This window comes from Lepidochelys olivacea (genome assembly GCF_965140295.1).
Source record: "Lepidochelys olivacea isolate rLepOli2 genome assembly, chromosome: 23".
In the NCBI taxonomy this organism is placed as follows: domain Eukaryota; kingdom Metazoa; phylum Chordata; order Testudines; family Cheloniidae; genus Lepidochelys; species Lepidochelys olivacea.
This window is the reverse complement of record NC_140433.1, coordinates 4,962,527-4,984,360: the sequence shown is the minus strand read 5'-3', so window position 1 is coordinate 4,984,360 and position 21,834 is coordinate 4,962,527. Positions and strand designations below refer to the sequence as shown.

The 21,834-nt window shown below is 51.6% G+C and overlaps 1 protein-coding gene across 1 annotated transcript in view; it reads right to left on the bottom strand.

Annotated features, from left to right (window-relative positions):
* Window positions 1–21,834, bottom strand: part of SLC1A5 (solute carrier family 1 member 5) — a 34,864-nt gene continuing 13,030 nt past the window's right edge. Inside the window, exons 2-8 of the mRNA XM_084612356.1 lie at window positions 13,448–13,490; window positions 12,185–12,271; window positions 10,975–11,141; window positions 8,168–8,401; window positions 7,108–7,302; window positions 4,755–4,889; window positions 1–3,773 (exon numbers count right to left, since the gene is read on the bottom strand). Of these exons, the coding sequence (XP_084468482.1) occupies window positions 3,536–3,773; window positions 4,755–4,889; window positions 7,108–7,302; window positions 8,168–8,401; window positions 10,975–11,141; window positions 12,185–12,271; window positions 13,448–13,490 (1,099 nt within the window). The 3' untranslated portion in view covers window positions 1–3,535. The remainder of the gene's footprint in view (window positions 3,774–4,754; window positions 4,890–7,107; window positions 7,303–8,167; window positions 8,402–10,974; window positions 11,142–12,184; window positions 12,272–13,447; window positions 13,491–21,834) is intronic.

The following is a 21,834-nucleotide window of genomic DNA, read 5'->3' as shown; positions in this document are numbered from 1 at the left end:
CACGGGACGGTCTCTTTTATTGTCTCCGCAGTCAGGAGTGAACATTTTAGTTACAGCCATTGCAGCATTGAGGACAGACGCCACCACCACCAAGCGCCCTTGAGAGCGGCACTGCCCTGCAGGGCTCCTACCAGCAATTCCTTTGGCATTGTGTACTTTGGACGTGCACCTGCATCCCCGTCCCCATCCGCCTCAGGGGCAGTGAGGAGATCTCAGCCCGAGCACCAATCTAAGGATTTGCTCATGCTTCCAAAAGGCTGGGGTTAACTGCCTGAAGCAGATTCAGACAGGCCTGTACCTAACCTTCCTGCACCCACAGGCACTGATCTCTGGGCCAGCCTTCTCTGCTCCTCCTACGCACAGGTACCTTCTGCAGATGAAAATCCTACGCTCCAGGACTGGCTTTCAAGCCAAACAGTTGATGAGACTTGCAGTCCCTCCCAGCAGAGTCTGCCTGAGAATCACAGAACTGCCACTACAGTTACTCCTCCTTCAAATTGTGCTTCCACCTCCCTGGGACTGGGACTGCAAAGACCCCCTGAAATCCAGGGTGAGTACTGACCCAAGACTGCAGATGGGCTGTGCTTGAGGAGTGCTATATCACCATAGCAGCTACCGGGCCTAAGCAGGGCTCAGACTCCTGTGCAGGACGTCCCTCAAATCACCACCCCCAGGATTCAGTTATCCCCCACATTGGGCCTTTTCTCACCCCACTGCTGGAACAAAGGGGATGGAGTCTCTGCCCAGGTCACGCAGGTGATAGGCAGCTGGCACAGGCTAGCCCAGGTGGGAGCATGCCCCTGCAAAGCCCTACCTGCATTACTGCGACCTGGATCCGACACGCATGTGTGGGCTGGGGGCATAGCCGCTGGTTCTTGGAACTGGGATGCCCTAGGATTATTTCTGAGGCAACTGCAGAAGAAGGGGTCTATCCTTCTGGGGAATTGTGAGCAGGCCTTGGAGGACTATCAGCAGATACCCCCAGCTGTGCTAGCTGGCCCAGCCTTAAAGAAAACTGGGCCAGAGAGTTTTGTAGGTGGCCGGGCTAAAACCTAGGTTATCTGCACAGCCAAGGACAGCTGCCCCCGCCCCGGGAAGGAGGCTGGCTGAAGGCCACCGTGAAGCTAAGGCAGAGGTCAAGAGGCCCATGCTACAGCCCAAAGACAGTCTCACTACCGGCAGCATAGCAGCCACTTGCTTGTGCCTCTAGAGCCGGCTCACCCAAGGCTCCGGTTTCTTCCCTCACCTGGAGTAATGGTCCTGTCTGCCCTCGGTTGGTGCCATGGAGACAGCTGCCAGAGGAACACTTGGCACAAGGCCACTTGAGGCCCTGAAGTGCCTGTTTTGTGCCAATGTCCCCAGCAGCGAGAGCAGCATGGACCCCTCCAGCAAAGGGAGTTCACACAGGGATCGGCCAGAGCCTGTTCTCACCAGCGAGTGGCTCGGCACTGAGAGGCCTGGCTCGAGAGGGTGATCTAGAGAGGAGCTAGTCCGCAGCAGCTGCCCACGTTTGCCTGGCAGCAGGAGCGCCCTGGGTGGAAGCAAGGCTGCATGGGGCTGCTAACAGGAACCAGACCCTGGTGGATGGTGTGAGACTCCGGCACAGGCCGGGCCGCCTGATTAGCAGCTCAGATTTCTTCAGAGAAGGAAGGCGGCCCAGAGGACGAGGCTCTCCCAACTAGGCAGCACCAGCCGAGGTTTAGCAGAGAACCACAGCCTGCAAGCAGACATGGCGCACTAGGCAGCCCCGGCATCTCCCAGGAACGTCTCGGTTCTCCCAACACCCCCCATTGAACCCTGGACTCAGCCCTGAGTTGAGGGATCCTTAAGGGGCAAACGAAGGGCCTCCAAAAGCTCAAGTAAAACCAGCGTTAAAGAGCCAGCCTGAGAAACGGACACACCCACCCCCTGGCCTAGGGAGGAATCAGCCAGAGACACTGGGTCGGTAACAGCACATGGAGCCAGCAGAGCAAGCAATCACATCCAAGATCTGGCCTGGCCCCAAGCTGGCCAGTATTGCAAACACCCTCCCCTCTCAGATCTTTAGAGGGGCCTGGTATCTTCTCCCTGCCTGCCCTCCATCTGTTTAAAACGGAATCGGACCTTGATGCCAAGAGCTAACCCATCCCCCAGCTTGCGATTCCTCACCCCAAAGCCTCTTTGGGGAAGATATGGCAGAAATTCAAACGGACCAACCCACTGGACTGAGGCTGTGGCCGAGGGCAATAGCTTAGCTGCTACCAGGGCCCGACAGCCCCCAGAACGGCTTGCTCGGGGCCAGAACAGAACAAGCCATTCGCCCCCGAGAACAGTCCCAGATCAGAGCCCCACATGGCTGGTCGTGGCACAGGCAAGAACAGCAGGTTCCAGCTGGCATCGGAACAGCCCTGCTGGATCTGGGTCTACAAGGCTAAGGAGTGAATGGGGCCAGACGAACCGCAGCCTGTCAGAGCTTATGCTGAAAAGCCAGAGGGTTGACACATCAGCAGCGAGCTGTAACCCTTGGCTGGAGTGTCCAGCCCAAGAACCAGGGCTTGGAGTCAAATAATTAAGGCAATGCCTAGCTGGGGTGTTGACATACAGGCTTCCCCATCAGTCCAGGATCTGTCCCATCCCCTTTTCATGGTAGATGCCACATGCAGCCTCCAGTCCATTGGTGCTGTCTAAGGGTTCCCTCCTCTCTACTCTGGAGACACCAACTAATTCGCATCATTTAAATAGCAAAATAAATTACATCAGCCTGGCTGGAGCTACCAGTTCTTAGGACACCAAGAGACTGTGGGACACAGACACGACTCCACACCAACATCAGCGCTGGCTCCTCCGGGACCAGCGTGACAGACAGGACTGCACCACAGCAACACAAACAAAGGCACAAGCTGTTCCACCACCGAGTTGTAACCACATGGAGAGAATGGGGGAGGGGGAAGAATCTCTTGCAGGGACCCCCAGCCGGAGCTCTGGCTAAGCTAGAATATCAAGTCTTTCAGGCAAGAAGGAGAGGGCAGAGGTCAGGAGGGGTCCGCGAGCCAGCTGGCCTCCACTTGAGCAGCTGAGCGCATGACAGAAAATGGTGTTACCAGTCGTTCAAGAAATGCCGGATGCTTCAGCACATTTAAAGCGCAAGGAGGCCAGTTTCGGTGCTTGCTTGGTCCAGAAAATTAACAGGAAGGGGGCAGGGGTGGGAGGGCAGACAGCGGAGGCTCAGAGGCAAGGAGTGATTGAAGAGGCCCCAGTCCTGTCTGCAGCCAGCATCAGGAGAATGGGATCGACGTAGAAAAGGAATAAGGGGTGGGGCTGGGAACCGAGCCAAGATTCTGGCTCCCTGAACACAAGTCAGATCAGCAGGGGGTCACTCTAGAGGGGTGTCAGAATTGTCTCGAGCTGATCAGCCCTGCCACAGAGACTGCCTCGCCCAGGGGGTTCAAGGCTTAAGAAAACCAGAAGTGGCCGTTTCTGCCCCAATTGACATGTCTTTAAAAAGGAGCCCTAAAAAAGGAAAAGTCTCCGACCAAGGCCACGCTCCGGGCGCTGATTACATCACAGACTCCTTCTCGCAGGAGCCAACGGCAGCCAGCAGGACGGGCTCAACTCTCTTGATCAGTGGGGAGCCCTCCTCTTCACCCGGAACCTTGTTGGGACCCAGGGCCTCAGTCTTGATCTCCATCAGCTCCTCAGCTTCAGCCTTCCCCATCGTCCTCTCTGTGTACACCTGCAGGAGGCCGGCTCCGAAAGCATCTCCTTCCACGTTGAGGATGGTGCAGGTGCGGTCCCTGAATAAACACAGGAGGATTGGTGGGTGAGCAGACAGGTGACAGCAGGGAGTCAGAAACTGCTCTCCAGCACTGAACCAGGGACAGATGCTTCAGTGCCACCAGGAGATGGCAGCCCAGTGCTGCCACAAAGCCCCTGCCCAGCAACCTGGAGCCCTTCCCGCAGCTCTTGACCACTTGTTGGGCTGGATGCTGACTTGGCACAACAGTGGCATCTGCCACCAGAGGATTTCTGGAGCAGGAGGAATCCTGCACCCCACAGGATACGCCCTCGTGCCCCAGGGCACGTCCCATTCAGAGCCTAGGATTTGCTCTGAGCTGGTCCCACTCAATCAGGCTTTTTTGCTGCTAGGCCTGGGGTGTTCAAACATGGGGAAGTAGCACCGAGCCCACTAACCAGGCCAACTAATTCCCTAGCTCAGCTTGGAGACGAGCCAGCATCAGCCTCCTTGTGCTGATCATGCCCATGATTGAGACACTCTCCCCCACCACCCTCCCTCCTCCCCTCCCGCGCCTGGTTACATACAAGAGCAACCTCGCAGGCATCTGCCCCAAAGGCTGCTCTCGTTGGCGATTAACCCACACACCCCCTTGCTTCAGCTGCCCACTGGCAAAGTGGCACTGCACGTTGGAAGCAGGGGAGGCTGCATGGCAGGCAAACACAACAACCGTATCCTTGCAGAAGCTGAGCTGCGGGCCAGCCAAAGGAACGGCCCCGTCCAAGTGGGGACTTAGCCTATGGGGAGTGCAGCCTTGGGTCACTTTGCCCAGGGCTCTCCCCGTGCGAGATTGCTCTCAGCTGGTTTAACTTGCTCTGCTGAGGCTGCAGAAACACAGGGGGGCCCCAGGAAATGGATTTCCATAGACCCAGCCAGCCGGCCTGTTCCAGACAGGTGCACCCACTGAGCCCATCAGACGGATCTGTCTGTTCTACCCTGTACAACCCGCGTCAGTGTCTTTGCCCCTCTGTCCTGCCCTTACACAAGCCAGTCCACAGCCAGGATGAGGGAGATGTCGCTGGTGGGCAGCCCAACGGCTTCCAGGATGATGGCGAGGGTGAGGACGCCGCCGGCAGGGATCCCCGCTGCCCCCACACTGGAGGCTGTAGCTGTGACGCTGCAGAGCAGAGAGAGGTCAGACAGGTCACCCGCGCAGCAGGGGCGCTCTGACGTAGCACTTTTCACTGGTGGATCTCAAAGCGCTTCCCAACCTAACTCACTTAACCACACAAACCCCCTGCGGGGCGGGACAGGGCTCTTACGGGGAAACCAAGGCACAGAGGGGCCAAGTGACTTGCCCAAGGTCTCAGTCTGTGGCAGAGCTGGGACTTGAACCCAGGTCTCCCTAGTCCTTGGGTAGTGCCCTAACCACATGATCCTTGAGTTAAGGAGTACGTGGCAAACGGAGGTGTGTCAGCACACACACACACATCCATTCCTGTGCTGTTGTGGCTGGAGCAGGGGCGTGGGTACTCATCCTGCCTCTGCCACCAATTCAGTTAACTCGGCCAAGTCACTTCCCCTTGTCCTCACCCATCTGTGAAAGGAGGACAGCCATCTCCCTTTCTAGTGCTCGTAGGCCACAATCCTTCCTAGGACTGAACGCAAGAAACACCTTGGAGTGGGACTGTCACACAGAAGAAGAGCCTATACGTGTTTCCTGGGGACATGCAGGTAGATTTCAGTCTTGCTCCTTGCCTTTTCTCCAGCCCTGACAAATGCAAAGGCAAGACGTGGGGGGTCAGACCAGAGATCTCAGCTGTTCTTGGGGCAGAGAACCACCTTTGCAACCCCCTCAATTGCATCAACAGACGGTGATGATGCAAGCACAGCGTAGGACGCTATGAGGGGGTAGAGAGAGCATCCATTCCCGCCCGGGGAGAGAGGAGAATTAGGAGCAGGCAGAGCTATCAGCTTCCTAGTTATTCTTTCCACACAAAGGTGATGCTTCTGGACAGAGTCACATGGGATCAGCAGCAAGAGAAGTTACAGAAGAGCGGCAGCACAAAGGGGCCGTGGGGAAAGCAGGAATTGCATTCACTTGCGCCAGGGCTCTGTATGGCAGATCCCCACAGGGACAGGAAGCCACTGTAAAGATCGGGGGGGCAAGTGACTGGGTGTGGGTCGGCAGGGCTTCAGTGGTGCAGCACTCCCCAGCCACGGTGCAGTGTGGCAGGGCCCAGTGGCAGCGGGTTCAGCCCCAGAGGACATTGCCGGGTTTGAGGAGAGCAGAGGTGCACGGTCAGATCAGAAATTGAGGGTCAAGGCAGGACCCCAGCAGGGGGCTTGGCAATAACCTGCCAGCACTGCTCAGAAAAGGGACCTCCCAGCAGCACGACCAGCCAGTGACAGGCCCCATGCCAGCCAGCAAAGCCAAGGACAAAGCGAGCTCTTCCCCTTCCACCCACTGCTGGGGAGGAACGTGGGCAGCATCTCCTGACCAAGGAGGAAGCATCCGGCTCTAATGAGCCATGGCACAATCATGGGACCCTCTGATCACTGACCCTCTCATCACCTTGTGTGATCTGTACCGGATGGATCAGTGCAGCCCTGCACTCAGAGTCAACAACATATCCCAGTCTGACTCAGTGCCCACACTTGGGGTGGGGGTGGAGAGGGTTGTTCAGGGTTGGGGCAGCACAGCTGGGTGAAGTGAAAGATCCAAAGGCAACAGCTCATTTGTGCCCCAGCAGAATCTGCACTGGGGAAACGCAGACACAACCCAGGCGTGAAGGCCACCTTTTAAGAGCACGGCGGGGGGGCAAACCCCTGGACTGGCAAGACCTGGGAGTTCTGCTGAGGCAGGACATCCAGCCTTCAGTCCTGGCCTCTTAGCTACTAACCCTTGTAACTCGCACTGGTTAGTGCCAGGGCTCAGCTAGTCATCACTGCGCTCAGTTATAAAACAGAAACGGAGACGATGACCCACCCTGACCCTGCAACTTCCTGCCATAAGCCAGCGTCACATGAATCTCTCCTGGTCCTGGCAGCAAGCTCATGACCACATTTTTCCTATGTGATGCCGGCCAGGAGATTCCCAGTTTCCTGCAGAAAACCGCAAGAGGAAGGGGAACAGCCAGGTTGGGCCACACAATGGGGCCTAGCAGTTAGATCAAGAACCTGGGAGTCAAGAAGCATGGTCTTGTGATTTGAGATGGAGACAGGACTCCTGGGTTCTATTCCAAGCCCCGCCACCGCTTGGCAAGTCCCATTACCTCGCTGTGCCTCAGGACCCCACTCGCCCCTTTGTAAGCCAGGGCTAATATCCAGCCCACCTCTCGGGGTGGGGCAGATTCTGTGGCTCAGTGTTTTACGCCAGAGGCTTCCCCACTCACAGGATGGTGATGACCTGGATGAAGTTGAGTGGGATGTTGTTCAGCTGGGCGATGAAGACAGCTGCCACACACTGGAAGAGGGCAGCCCCGTCCATGTTGACCGTGGCCCCGATGGGCAGGATGAAGCGACTGATGTGCTTGGAGACGCCGTTGTTCTCCTCAACGCACTTCATCATCAGCGGCAGCGTGGCAGAGCTGCGGAGAGATTAGAGTGTGTACGGTGAGTACTCATGCGCCAGCCCAGCGAGGCCTCAAGCCGGGGGTGTATGTAAGGGGAAGCAGCCCCCCCCGACCCCGGGGAGGGACCAATGTAGAACTTCCTAATAGATCCATAAGCAACCTTCCCTGTGGGAGAAGGGCACCCACAGGCTATGCTAGAAATGGGAAACAGCTCCCACCAAGTTTGTTACCTCCTTGGTCTAAATGCAGCGGCCAAAGCCAGGTGCTTCACAGGAGAATGAATGCAGTTCACTTAACAGAAGCAAATTTCTTCCTGACCCCAGTGAAGTGTTTATGCCCTGAAGCCCAAGGATGGAGAGCCCTACTTAGTGCAGCCTCCCTAGGATATGATTCTACTACCCGGAAAAACCTGAGTCCTTTTCTTGACTCTTAAAGATACTAGACTTGTTAGTATCATACAGCAGTGAGTTCCGCAGGTTAACATAAACCACTACAGCTGGCAGTTAGAGTTGCTGAGTGACTAAAAACCCAGCAGGGGTCAATGGGAATAGCAACAGCCCAGGACTGCTGAAGAGGAGGTAGTATTTTCCTTGACTTTCAGCATAATCAAGCACGGTCTCGGGTTCTTATATCACACACATAGGTTGTTGGGTTCAGTGTGCGAGCAGCGGGGCGGAGTTGGGGTGACAAGGTCAGACTGGATAAGCTGGAGGGCCCTTCTAGCCTTGGACTCTATGAAGGGATCTTCTAACAACCCCAGTATTCTACCACTCTCTCTCCTTTCCAGGCTCAGCAGCCATCCCTGCTCTGATGGAAGCCTCCCTAAGAGAGGTTTACTCAAGCCCCTAAGCACCTGTGCCCGCAGCTAACATCACAATACCTGGAGGAGGTGCCAAAGGCAGTGGCCAGCGCTGTGAAGATGCCCCAGAGGAACCTGTAGGGGTTCTTGCGTGTGAAGATGAAGTAGATAACCGGGAGGAGGATGAAACCATGGATGAAGTGCCCTAAGACACAGCAGCAGATGTACTTGCCCAGGCTAGTGAAGAGCACCACCACGTCCTCCATCTCCACAATCTTGCCAGCCACTAGGAACATGATACCAAGGGGAGCGTACCTAAGGGCAGGAGAGACCAGTGAAGATAGGGAAACCCCCCTCAGCCACTATGGCAGGACAATGGTGCCAGCCATTTGCAATCAACGGCCAATTAACACCTCCCAGAAGTTGGCAATTATCCTCATTTTGTAGATAGGAAAAGCCACGTTAAGTGTCTTGCCCCAGATCTGCATGCAGTGGCCAAGCCAGGATGAGAACCCAGAAGTCCTGTCTCCCAGGCCCAGATCCTCAAAGGTATTCAAGCTCCTAACTTCCCCCAAAATCTGGGCCCAATCCCTTTTTTAGTTCATGCTACCTCTCATAGGTCAGGAGGAATCCCCATCTCCTGAAGGAAGTCTGCCCAGCACATGCTGCTTGGAAGAGGAGAGAAGGTTACATCAGAACGGCCACACTGGGTCAGACCAAGGGTCCATGTAGCCTAATATCCTGTCTTCTGACAGTGGCCAATGCCAAATGCTTCAGAGGGAATGAACAGAACATGGCAATTATCTAGTGATTCATCCCATCATCCAGTCCCAGCTTCTGGCAGTCAGAGGTTTAGGGACACCCGGAGCACAGGGTTGTGCCCGTGACCATATTGGCTACTAGCCATCAATGGACCTATCCCCTGGCAATGAGTTCCACAGGTTGACTATACGTTGGGTGAAGAAGTACTTCCTTTTGCTTGTTTTAAACCTGCTGTCTATTAACATAATTGGGTGACCCCCTGATTCTTGTGTGGTGTGAAGAGGTAAATAATACTTCCTTATCCACTTTCTCCACACCAGTCATGATTTTACAGACCTCTCTCATATCCCCCTTTAGACGTCTCTTTTCCAAACTGACCAGTCCCAGTCTTTCTAATTGCTCCTCGTATGGAAGCTGTTTCACCCCCCTAATCATTTTGGTTGCCCTTCTCTACATCTTTTCCAATTCTAATATATCCTTTTTGAGATGAGGTGACCAGAACTGCAGGCAACAGTCAAGATGTGGGTGTACCATGGATTTATATAGTGGCAAGATGATATTTTCTGTCTGATTACCTATCCCCTTCCTAATGGTTCCCAACATTCTGTTCTCTTTTTTGACTGCAGCTGCACTTTGACGTTTTCAGAGATCTACCTACAATGACTCCAAGATCTCTTTCTTGAGTGGCGACAGCTAATTTAGACCCCATCATTCTGTATGTATAGTTGGGATTATGTTTTCCAACGTGCTCTACTTTGCATTTATCAACACTAAATTTCATCTGCTATTTTGCTGCCCAGTCATCCAGTTTTGTGAGATACTTTTGTAGCTCTTCGCAGTCTGCTTTGAACTTAACTGTCTTGAGTAATTTTGTATCATCTGCAAATTTTGCCACCTCACTGATCACCCCTTTTTCCAGATCATTTATGAATGTGTTGAACAGCACTAGTCTGAGTACCGACGGCTGGGGGACTCCGGTATTTACTGTGAAAACTGACCATTTATTCCTACCCTTTTGTTTCCTGTCTTTTAACCAATTACCAATCTATGGGAGAACCTTCCCTCTTCTCCCATGACTGCTTACTTTGCTTAAGAACCTTTGGTGAGGGACCCTGTCAAAGGCTTTCTGAAAGTCCAAATACAATAAGAGGACTCAGCGGGGCAGGATCCCAGGAGAGGTGGATAAGGAGTCCAGCGATAGCCAGGAGGACTTTTGCTGATCCTTACTGTCCACTCCTCAAGCCCAGACAGAGGATTCTATTTATTGCCCTTTCCAGTCCAGACATGCGAGCGTCAGACCCTTCCAGAAGCAAAGAACCCCATGACCCACTAATGCTTCCCTCATTCAGCTAGGGAAAAAACCCTCATGATCTTTCCACTCCCATCTCACACTACACCATGGCATTTCCAATACAGCAAGTAATTTACCCATCTTCCAACAGTGGAGAAATAACAGGAACGTCCAGCTGCTAAGCAGGCGGCAGAAGTGGGTGTAAGCACCAATGCATAGCGACCGCTACACCTGGCATATTGGCACACTGGGAAAGAAAGTGCCAACAACCGTGTCCAAGAGCATCTGCTGTATAATATTACACCCCCGGCATGTGTCTGACTGGAGGCCAGCAGAGCAGGGCCAGGTTCTATTTGTGGCTCTGCAGATGACTGTGCCACCTTGGACGAGTCACTTGACATCTCCCTTTCTGTAGTCAGGCTCACATCCAGTTCTCGAAGGGCCTAAGAGCAAGGCACTAACTGTACGTACTGGAGAGTGAGCCCAGCTCTTCCAGAGTGAGGATGTTAACGAATTAGCACTGAGCCTAGTAGAATGGTTTCCATGTTAATGAATTAGCACTGAGCCAAGTGGAATGGTCTCCATTACAGCACAGAATCGCCACACAGCTGTATCTGAGCAGCTTGGTAGATTCCCATCACTGGCTCATCTAGCCCCATAATTATCCCCACAGGCCTTTGCATCGACCCCCAACAGCTCTGGCTATCTGCCCAGGGCGACGCACTACAGGAGACAGCCTTATCGCCAAGTTACCAGTCACTGCCCCCTCCTCCCCCCCCCGCACTGAATCACCCCCCTTCTCCCGCAATGGGTGCAACTAGCTGCCCTTTCATACCACATGATCCAGGCGACCAGCACCATGGTGGCTTCATTGAAGGAGTTGAAGAACTTTATCAGGATCTCCCCTTCGGGCCCAAGCTTCCGCAGAGCAATCCCAAAGACAATGGCAAAAACCACCAGACCCAGGATGTTCATCCCTTCCACCTCATCTCCCAGGGGAACCTGAGCAAAGAGGTCAACATTTGTCACCAGAGAAACAAGGTAGCTCAGAGAAGACAACAGGCCAGGGAACAGAGAAAGGCTCTAGCTATTTGCAGAGGCTTCACAGGCATGAGTTTGGCAAGAAACGAGAGCCTTGTAGAACTTTAGCCATCAGTACTTTAAGGTCCAAGAAGGCTGGAGAACCTGGAGAGGTGACCTCCCTGCATTTGTGAGACACAGACACACGTATTGCCTGGGTCTTGTCTTTGCAATCCTCTGCCCAGCACTCACACTACTGAACAGATGTCTGTACAGCAATGAGCCTCCATGGCAGACCATGCTGGGTGGCATCTCTAGGAATAAGGGAGATGGTCTGGATAGCATTTGTGAAGGCTGGCGTCATAAATAAAGAGACCTTCCACGACCACTTGACCAAGGACAAGGGGGAGCAGTGAGAATGGCCTGTTCTCGGATTCATGTTCTTAGAATGTGCCTATCAGTCACCATCCAATTTTTAAAAATACGGGGCTTCATCTTTGGGAGATAGTACCTTGTCTGTACTAAGGAGGCCTATCTAGCTCTCCCAGGGGTTCCTTGGACATGGCTGGGAAGGGAACGTAGCGGAATGCAAAGCCTCTAGTTCTGGGAGACTGCTACGTCCAGGCCATGAAGAAGGTCCCTGCAATTACGTCCTATTCCTGAGCAATGGGGAAGAGGCCGATGGAGAAGGCACCAGCAGTGTCCTAATCACAGACAAGGAGGGATTAGGGTGGGGCTGCAGAGTTCCCACCTGGACAGGACTCTTAGCCCCAAGTCGCCTCCAATCCAAACAAAGACAACAGTTTAGCGGATTTAGGTGGTCCCACCCCAACTGGGCCTCACCACTAACTGATCCAGTATGGCCAGCCTAGTCTCTGGCTCTGCTGTAAAGCAGAGGCCTCCGTGTGCAGCTTCTGACAGGGGGTTGGGATGACAGCAATTTCACCTGCTCCCTGTGTTCTTAGCAGCAGGGATCAGACCAGAGCGACTTGTAGCAGCACTGTTCCCCAAGATGAGGTTCTTACCTTCTCCTCTGTGACCGTTTCATTAAAAACTCCCAGCTCATCGGTGACGTTCTTCCTGATCACCACCAGCTTGTAGTGGGTAGCATACTGGAGAGACGAAAGGGGAAATAAACTGCTTCACCCATGTCTTGTGATTAATTCCACATGGTTTGGGGGCCTACAAGATAGGCTGAGATGGAAACCCACCCAGTGTTGTTTAATGGCCAACAGGGTCGAGGAGTGTGCCTGCTTGGTAGGAAGTTATAAATCACACAGTACAGTGTAGTGACCAGTTACACTTTAGTTACACTGCAATTACAACTATAACTGCAGCGTAATTGCCACAGATGAATATAACCCAAAGGTTAGCGCTGTGACAGATTTGCTTATGATCCCCTTGTTCCATTAGCAATAACTGCACCTGCCAAACTACATTGTATGTAAACCCTGCAATTACTGCAATGCTTACACGGAGGCCTTCACCTGCTACCCAAATCCTTTAATCAGGTGCTTGGCCACAGAGATTGCCAGTTCTCAGGTGTATTTTTAGAATCCAGGTGCATTAAATGCACTGCACTGCAAGCAGGCAGAGTTCCCACACAATGGAGAAGGGGTGAATTTACATCCCCATCTGAGATTTGCCTTCATTGTTAACATAATTCTCAGCCTGAATTCCCCCCACCACCCCACCCACCTGAGCTTAGCTCTCCTTTAAGGGCTCTCTCCTACTCTAAAGGGCACACACTGATTGTCCTTTTTTAATCTCAGGAGACCGTCAGATACCATGGCAGACCCATTACAAGAACCTGGAGAGATTGAATGCCACTTGGATCTACCTGATCCTAATTTAGAGTGACGGCAAAACCACCACCGTATCTCTAGAGCAGGCATTATGCACCCAACATCAGGTTCATCGTTTATTCTTTTCCCAGAGGCCCCACTGGGCTAGGCACTGTACAAACATATTGAGGGCACTTCTTGCCCATGCTAAGCCTATGGAAGGCAGTTCTTGAGAGGCAGTGCCAGGGAGCTGGCTGTCACCAACATGCACAAAACAGGGTACCATCCGTAGTATGAAAATAGGGGAACACGCTAGGTTCCATCTACACTACCAAACTGTAAAGGGCCAGTTCTGCCCCCAACCCTGAGGTCATCTGCAGTGCAGGTGACACTAAGATGGTGTCCTACACTCAGACAAACAGCCCAACGACAGTTTCTAGAACGGTTATTAAGGGGAGACCTGCGGGACAAACAGCGCGTGGGATGATGCAGCGAGTCACTTACCGAACGGAAAGTCGCCGACACCAGGTTGGAAGGGAAGATGTTCCTGTGGAGAAGGGAACAGTTTAGCCAGCAAAGCTTCAGAAAAATACAAGGTCACTAAATTGGCCCCCTTCGCATTAGAGATCTCCGAGCAAACGCTTGTCTATACAAGAAAGTGACACCGATCTAGTATGTTCATTCTAAGTACCCAGAATTAACTGTATAGAACTGAAGTACACAGCACGGAGCTGTTACGTCACCTTAAGGCACAACCCTTGTTAATTACTGCAGTCACACAGCTCTGCAGTTGTTCAAATGAAGCAGGTAGCATTCTGGTGCCAAGTTCTGCCGCTCACCTCAATGCTCTAGAATTTTTCTCATGGTGCATTGGGGGAAGCCTCCCAGAACCTAGAGGAATTCTGGGATTTGGAGAAGGAGATCTGAGAAACACCCATGATTCCTCTCCTAACATCCCATAATTCATCTGTATTTTGCCAGTGCCATTTTCGAACTGCTAATCAGGCTGCCCTGGGGACACACGGAGCACCGTGGTCATGACAGGATGAGGCATGTGTATTGGCAGTCACTTAGCTGACAGGTTTGGATGCCGCAGCAATACAGCCACTGAGGGGGAGAAGAGGAAATCCAGCAGTTACTTCAACAGGGCATTTAACCGGAACAGCCTTACTGAGTGCAGCACTGTTTTTGGGCTTGGTCAACTAGCACAGACAGAGGAGAGAGGAGAACAGGATAGTGCTGCTGAACGGGGCTGATTAGCAGTAGCTGCAGCAGGCTACGTTCCTAGAGATCTCTGCAGAGCTCACCCCGGAGCAGCAGAACCCCCATGAGAACGCCCCTCCGCGCAGAGAAGTGTGTAGCCATTTGGAACCCACCCCCCATGCTAAGTGGTCTGGAGTTTTTTTGGGGGGGGAGGGGAAGAGAAATCAACTGCTTGGGCTGGTCTTGTGGAGGCGTGCAAGGCTATTAAGAGGATGCTATTGCCCCAGGTCAAAGTTTGGCAATGCCTTTGCATGGATGGGGGACTGCATGGTACAGGGGCAACTGCTAAGCGATCAGTGCCTTTCCTTTGCACCACCCACACACCCCAGGCCAGAAACTTTGACCAAAATGGTGCTGCACGGCCTGGCTGATCACTGGGCAAAGTTCATCAATATTAACGGGGGCTGCAGAGCAGCTGCAAAATGACAGCAGCACATGTGTTTGGAAGAGCGAAGGGAAAGCAGCCATGGTACCTAGTAAAGCTGGCTATTTCTCTTCATTCTATGCCTTGTGCAGAACATAGCAAACGCCCATCAAAAAACATCCATGAGCCAGGGAAGAGAGCCTAGACAGGTGGTGGAGAGAATTTCTGAACATTATAGACAACCTCTGAGAAAACATGTCCCAAGAGTTCACAGAAACAGGAGCAATGATGCAACTGTGCTCCTACATTGAGGCCAAGGGATAGTTAGGGGGTAATGAGTATGCTGCAACTAAAACAGTGACGTGTTTGTGCACTGGTTTTATTAGGAACTCAGAGGATGGAGGGATGTTAGGTAAGTGATGTAATCGAATGTTCCAGCCAGGTTGGGTGAAAAGAGCCATTGAGTTAACGAGTAACACCCACCCCAAAAACACTTCTACTTTTATTACAGAAACCCAGACCGTTAACCAAGAACACAGGCCAACAGAACTGTGGCACACTCAGCCTGTGGGGTGCTCACAAGCTCCTGGAGGTGGGGCACTCAGGCCTATCCTTCTGTGGGGAGTTGAGTGAGGTCTTTCCCACACCACCATGGTTCCAATGTGGTGTGTTCCCCAGAGTTGGCAGGGCAAGACGTAGGGGCAGTGCTTGGCCTCTGCTACAAAAAAAAAAAAAAAGCTGCCTCACAGCTGTTTGCACGTCCATCATGTCCCTTTCCAGGGCCGCACACGCTCCTGTGAGCCTTCAGCCTGAGCCTAGGAAGCCATCCCTCCACCCTTCTGCCCTCCTAGGCTGCAGGCACTGGTTCTCTGAATGTTTCCTTGTGTCTCTGCCTCATCTTTGGCAATTTGAGGTCATTTTATTGGTGCCAGGACCACAGATTACCACAGAATATCAGGGTTGGAAGGGACCTCAGGAGATCATCTAGTCCAACCCCCTGCTCAAAGCAGGACCAACCCCCAATTTTTGACCCAGATCCCTAAATGGCCCCCTCAAGGATTGAACTCACACCCCTGGGTTTAGCAGGCCAATGCTCAAACCACTGAGCTAGCTATCCCTCCCCCTGTATGCACAAGTCATGGGACCCAGCTACTAAGGGCCATCAGAATGATCACATTTATTCTCCCAGTGCTAGTCCCCATACCAACAATGAGAAAACACTGCTTCTGCCCTTGATTTTGGCATGCCCTTGTAGCAGTGCTGGGTAGGGGGCAGGTTAGTAAGAGCCTGCAGAGGTGCTTATCCAATCCTTATGTTGGAGAACTGGCTTCAGGCCATCTTGTTCTAGGAGGCAATGGGCAAACCTAAGAGATATGCAGCATTGCTATTCCTGAGGATGGGGTCTGCCCAGCTGCTACAGGAATAGAAGTTTCAGAGTAGCAGCCGTGTTAGTCTGTATTCGCAAAAAGAAAAGGAGGACTTGTGGCACCTTAGAGACTAACCAATTTATTAGAGCATAAGCTTTCGTGAGCTACAGCTCACTTCCTCAGATGCATATCGTGGAAACTGCAGCAGGCTTTATATATACACAGAGAATATGAAACAATACCTATTCCCACCCCACTGTCCTGCTGGTAATAGCTTATCTAAAGTGATTTCCAGCACAAATCCAGGTTTTCTCACCCTCCACCCCCCCACACAAATTCACTCTCCTGCTGGTGATAGCCCATGGGGGTGAATTTGTGTGGGGGGGTGGAGGGTGAGAAAACCTGGATTTGTGCTGGAAATCACTTTAGATAAGCTATTACCAGCAGGACAGTGGGGTGGGAATAGGTATTGTTTCATATTCTCTGTGTATATATAAAGCCTGCTGCAGTTTCCACGATATGCATCTGAGGAAGTGAGCTGTAGCTCACGAAAGCTTATGCTCTAATAAATTGGTTAGTCTCTAAGGTGCCACAAGTCCTCCTTTTCTTTTTAGGAATAGAAGTGAACACTAGCTCTAGTGGGTGTACACAGCCATGAAGTGTGTGTGCTAAAGCACAGTGTTCCCTGGGCCTTCAATTTTTTAAAAAAGTGACCTGCAAAAAAATAAACCTTTACAGCAACTAAATACAAAGGTTAACAGCCCATAGGAAGCGAATGAAGACACCCTGCAATTCTGGAGGTACTCCATAAGCTGATTTTGGCCATTTACCTCATCCAGTTTAACTGTACCTTCAATTAAAGTGCATCGGGACAACCTGGGACCCAGAGCAGAGTTCCTACTGGAGCTGCTGCTACAAGCAGCATAAAAACTGTGTACAGTAACCCCCACCAGGGCAACTGGCTCTGGTATTTGCTATTTTATAGCTTTAAGTCTCTGGCACAGGTGCCCTTTTGAGCATGGGGATGATAACTTCTCACTGCCAGTTGGTCTTCTGGCTCTGCTCAGCTTGGCAGAGGACAGCTGGTACCCAGCAGAGAGCAGTTTAACCCCCCCCCCCCCCCCATGCATTTGTATTTTAACAGCACATAAAACAGGTACACCTCCCACCCATAGCATCATGAGGCTGGCTGCTGGTAGAGCTCTCCTCCATGGCGGCTTCAGTCAGGCTGCACACATACGGTTCTTCTGTGATCTCTGCATGTGCTGTGTCCCAGTTCTTGTCTGCCCAGGAAGACCATGTGGTGTGGAAAGGACCCTAGACATCTTGGGCGTGTGTCATGCTGTCTTGGATGCTTTGCAGAAAACGGCCCTTAAGAATATCGTCACTGGAGACCAGTTGCTCCCATTACCTGCCCATGTGATGAGCATTACTGGAAACCCTGTTCTTGTCCATTGCCTTCAGGTACCTCTGACAGAGCCCCTTTGCTTTGGCTGGGCACTGGGACCAGGCCTGGCAGCGCCCCTGCATCTCAGTGTCTTGTAGCTGTCTGCAGTCCAGTGCCTGACATCGCTCTTGCTGGAGAGCTGCAGTCAAACCCAGGTGGTCTTCAGGAGTCCATGTGGAAATGTGGGGCATGAACTCACCCCTACCTGGTACTGGTATGCATCCAATGAAGTGAGCTGTAACTCATGAAAGCTTATGCTCAAATAAATTGGTTAGTCTCTAAGGTGCCATAAGTACTCCTTTTCTTTTTGCGAATACAGACTAACACGGCTGTTACTCTGTCACCCCTACCTGGTACTGAAGAGGGGCAGAGCTGGCTGCATGCCTGCACTTAGAGTATGCATCCAGTCAAGATGAGCCCAGAGCAGAAAGCACAGACAGGCCAATCCAGCTGTGAAGCAATGCAGTGTAGGTAGCAACAGGATGAATGCATCCATGTGAACCTTAAGCAGACAAACTGCAAAGTAGAGTTACTCTTGTTCTATACAGGATTCATTAGAACAGCCTGATATACCAAATTAATTCACTTTTAAAAGCCTAGGTAGAGGCAAGGCACTTTAACATTAGCGTGTTTGTGTTAATCTTATGCAAGATCCCTGTTTAGGCAAGCCCCCACTCTCACAACCACTGGGAGCGTCTAGCCATTTTACAAAAGCACAGAGATCAAATGCTTCTAAGGTTGCAGAATCAGCACTGGGGATAGACCCCAGAAGTACTGACATGAAGGCTTCAGACCTGACCTGCTTGCATGGCTTTCCACATTGCTTGCTAGCAGTGTGATGCCCAGTTAGAAAGAGAGCAGGAGACTGCAAAGTCCTCCGTGCTCCGTGATGTCCTTACGAGTTAGGGTAGGAGAGTGGGGGTGCACTCTGAGATGTACTCGCACTGCAGATGGCACCATGGAACCTCACATTTGTAAGGTCTCCCCTACCCCAATGGACTCACTTTACAAGTATTACAGTAGCACAGAGGCCTCAACTGTCTTAGGGAGTCCCCACTGTGTTGCGAGCAGTACCTGTGTCAAGGTTCCTTCCCCACTCTGAACTCTAGGGTACAGATGTGGGGACCTGCATGAAAACCTGCTAAGCTTATTTTTACCAGCTTAGGTTAAAACTTCCCCAAGGTAGAAACTATTTTACCTTTTGCCCTTGGACTTTATTGCTGCCACCATCAAGCATCTAATGAACATATAGCAGGGAAAGAGCCCGCTTGGAAATGTCTTTCCCCCCCAAAATCCTCCCTAAACCCCACAGCCCCTTTCCTGGGGAAGGCGTGATAAAAATCCTCACCAATTTGCACAGGTGAACACAGACCCAAACCCTTGGATCTTAAGAACAATGAAAAAGCAATCAGGTTCTTAAAGGAAGAATTTTAATTGAAGAAAAAACTAAAAGAATCACCTCTGTAAAATCAGGATGGTAAATACCTTACAGGGTAATCAGATTCAAAACAGAATCCCTCTAGGCAAAACCTTAAGTTACAAAAAGACAAAAAAACAGGAATCTACATTCCATTCAGCACATCTTATTTTATCAGACATTTAAACAAAACAATCTAACACATATCTAGCTAGCTTACTTACTAAGGTATGTCTACACTACAAAATTAGGTCGAATTTATAGAAGTCGGTTTTTTAGAAATTGGTTTTATATATTCGAGTGTGTGTGTCCCCACAGAAAATGCTCTAAGCGCATTAACTTGGCGGAGTGCTTCCACAGTACCGAGGCAAGCGTCGACTTCCGGAGCGTTGCACTGTGGATAGCTATCCCACAGTTCCCGCAGTCTCTGCTGCCCATTGGAATTCTGGGTTGAGATCCCAATACCAGATGGGGCTAAAACATTGTCACGGGTGGTTCTGGGTACATATCGTCAGGCCCCCGTTCCCTCCCTCCCTCCCTCCGTGAAAGCAGCAGCAATCGTTTCACGCCTTTTTTCTTGAGTTACCTGTGCAGATGCCATACCACGGCAAGCATGGAGCCTGCTCAGGTAACTGTCACCGTATATCTCCTGGGTGCTCGCAGACGTGGTACTGCATTGCTACAAAGCAGCAGCAACCCATTGCCTTGTGGCAGCAGACGGTACAGTACGACTGGTAGCCGTCATTGTCACGTTCGAGGTACTCCTGGCCACATCGGCCAGGAGCGCCTGGGCAGACATGGGTGCAGGGACTATATTAGAAGTGACTTGACCAGGTCATTCTCTTTAGTCCTGCAGTCAGTCCTATTGAAACATCTTATGGTGAACAGGCAGGCGATACGGATTGCTAGCAGTCCTATTGTACCATCTTCTGCCGAGCAGCCATGAGATGTGGATGGCTTGCAGTCCTTCTGCACTGTCTGCTGCCAGCCAAAGATGTAAAAGATAGATGGAATGGATCAAAACAAGAAATAGACCAGATTTGTTTTGTACGCATTTGCTTACCCCCCCTCCCCCGTCTAGGGGACTCCTTCCTCTAGGTCACACTGCAGTCACTCACAGAGAAGGCGCAGTGAGGTAAATCTAGCCATGTATCAATCAGAGGCCAGACCAACCTGCTTGTTCCAATAAGAACAATTACTTTGGTGCACCATTTCTTATTGGAACCCTCCATGAAGTCCTGCCTGAAATACTCCTTGATGTAAAGCCACACCCTTTGTTGATTTTAATTCCCTGTAAGCCAAGTCATCAGTCGCCCCTCCCTCCGTCAGAGCAACGGCAGACAATTGTTCCGTGCCTTTTTTCTGAGCAGACGCCATACCAAGGCAAGCATGGAGGCTGCTCAGCTCACTTTGACAATTAGGGGCATGTTAAACACCACACGCATTATCCAGCAGTATATGCAGCACCAGAACCTGGCAGAGTGATACTGGGAGAGGAGGCGACATCAGCGCAGTCATGTGAGTTATCGGGACATGGACACATTTCTCTGAAAGCATGAGCCCTGCCAATGCATGCATCATGGTGCTAATGGGGCAGGTTCATACGGTGGAACGCCAATTCTGGGCTCGGGAAACAAGCACAGACTGGTGGGACTGCATGGTGTTGCAGGTCTGGGATGATTCCCAGTGGCTGCAAAACTTTTGCATTCGTAAGGGCACTTTCATGGAACTTTGTGACTTGCTTTCCCCTGCCCTGAAGCATATGAATATCAAGATGAGAGCAGCCCTCACAGCTGAGAAGTGAGTGGCGATAGCCCTGTGGAAGCTTGCAACGCCAGACAGCTACCGGTCAGTTGGGAATCAATTTGGAGTAGGCAAATCTACTGTGGGGGCTGCTATGATGCAAGTAGCCCACACAATCAAAGATCTGCTGATATCAAGGGTAGTGACCCTGGGAAACGTGCAGGTCATAGTGGATGGCTTCACTGCAATGGGATTCCCTAACTGTGGTGGGGCCGTAGCCAGAACCCATATCCCTATCTTGGCACCAGAGCACATAAACCGCAAGGGGTACTTTTCGATAGTGCTGCAAGCTCTGGTGGATCACAAGGGACGTTTCACCAACATCAATGTGGGATGGCCGGGAAAGGTGCATGACGCTCACATCTTCAGGAACTCTGGTCTGTTTCAAAAGCTGCAGGAAGGGACTTTCTTCCCAGACCAGAAAATAACTGTTGGGGATGTTGAAATGCCTATATGTATCCTTGGGGACCAGCCTACCCCTTAATGCCATGGCTCATGAAGCCGTACACAGGCAGCCTGGACAGTAGTCAGGAGCTGTTCAACTACAGGCTGAGCAAGTGCAGAATGGTGGTAGAATGTGCATTTGGACGTTTAAAGGCACGCTGGTGCAGTTTACTGACTCGCTTAGACCTCAGCGAAACCAATATTCCCACTGTTATTACTGCTTGCTCCACAATATCTGTGAGAGTAACGGGGAGATGTTTATGGTGGGGTGGAAGGTTGAGGCAAATCACCTGGCTGCTGGTTACGCGCAGCCAGACAACAGGGTGGTTAGAAGAGCACAGGAGGGTGCAGTACGCATCAGAGAAGCTTTGAAAACCAGTTTCATGACTGGCCAGGCTACGCTGTGAAAGTTCTGTTTCTCCTTGATGAAACCCCCTGCCCCTTGGTTCACTCTACTTCCCTGTAAGCTAACCACCCTCCCTTTGATCACTGCTTGCAGATGAATAAAGTCATTGTTGCTTCACATTCATGCATTCTTTATTCATTCATCACACAAATAGGGGGATGACTACCAAGGTAGCCCAGGAGGGGTGGTGGAAGAGGGAAGGAAAATGCCACACAGCACTTTAAAGGTTTACAACTTTAAAATTTATTGAATGCCAGCCTTCTGTTTTTGGGCAATCCTCTTTGGTGGAGTGGCTGGTTGGCTGGAGGCCCCCACACTGCGTTCTGGGGTGTCTGGGTGTGGAGGCTATGGAACTTGGGGAGGAGGGCGGTTGGTTACAG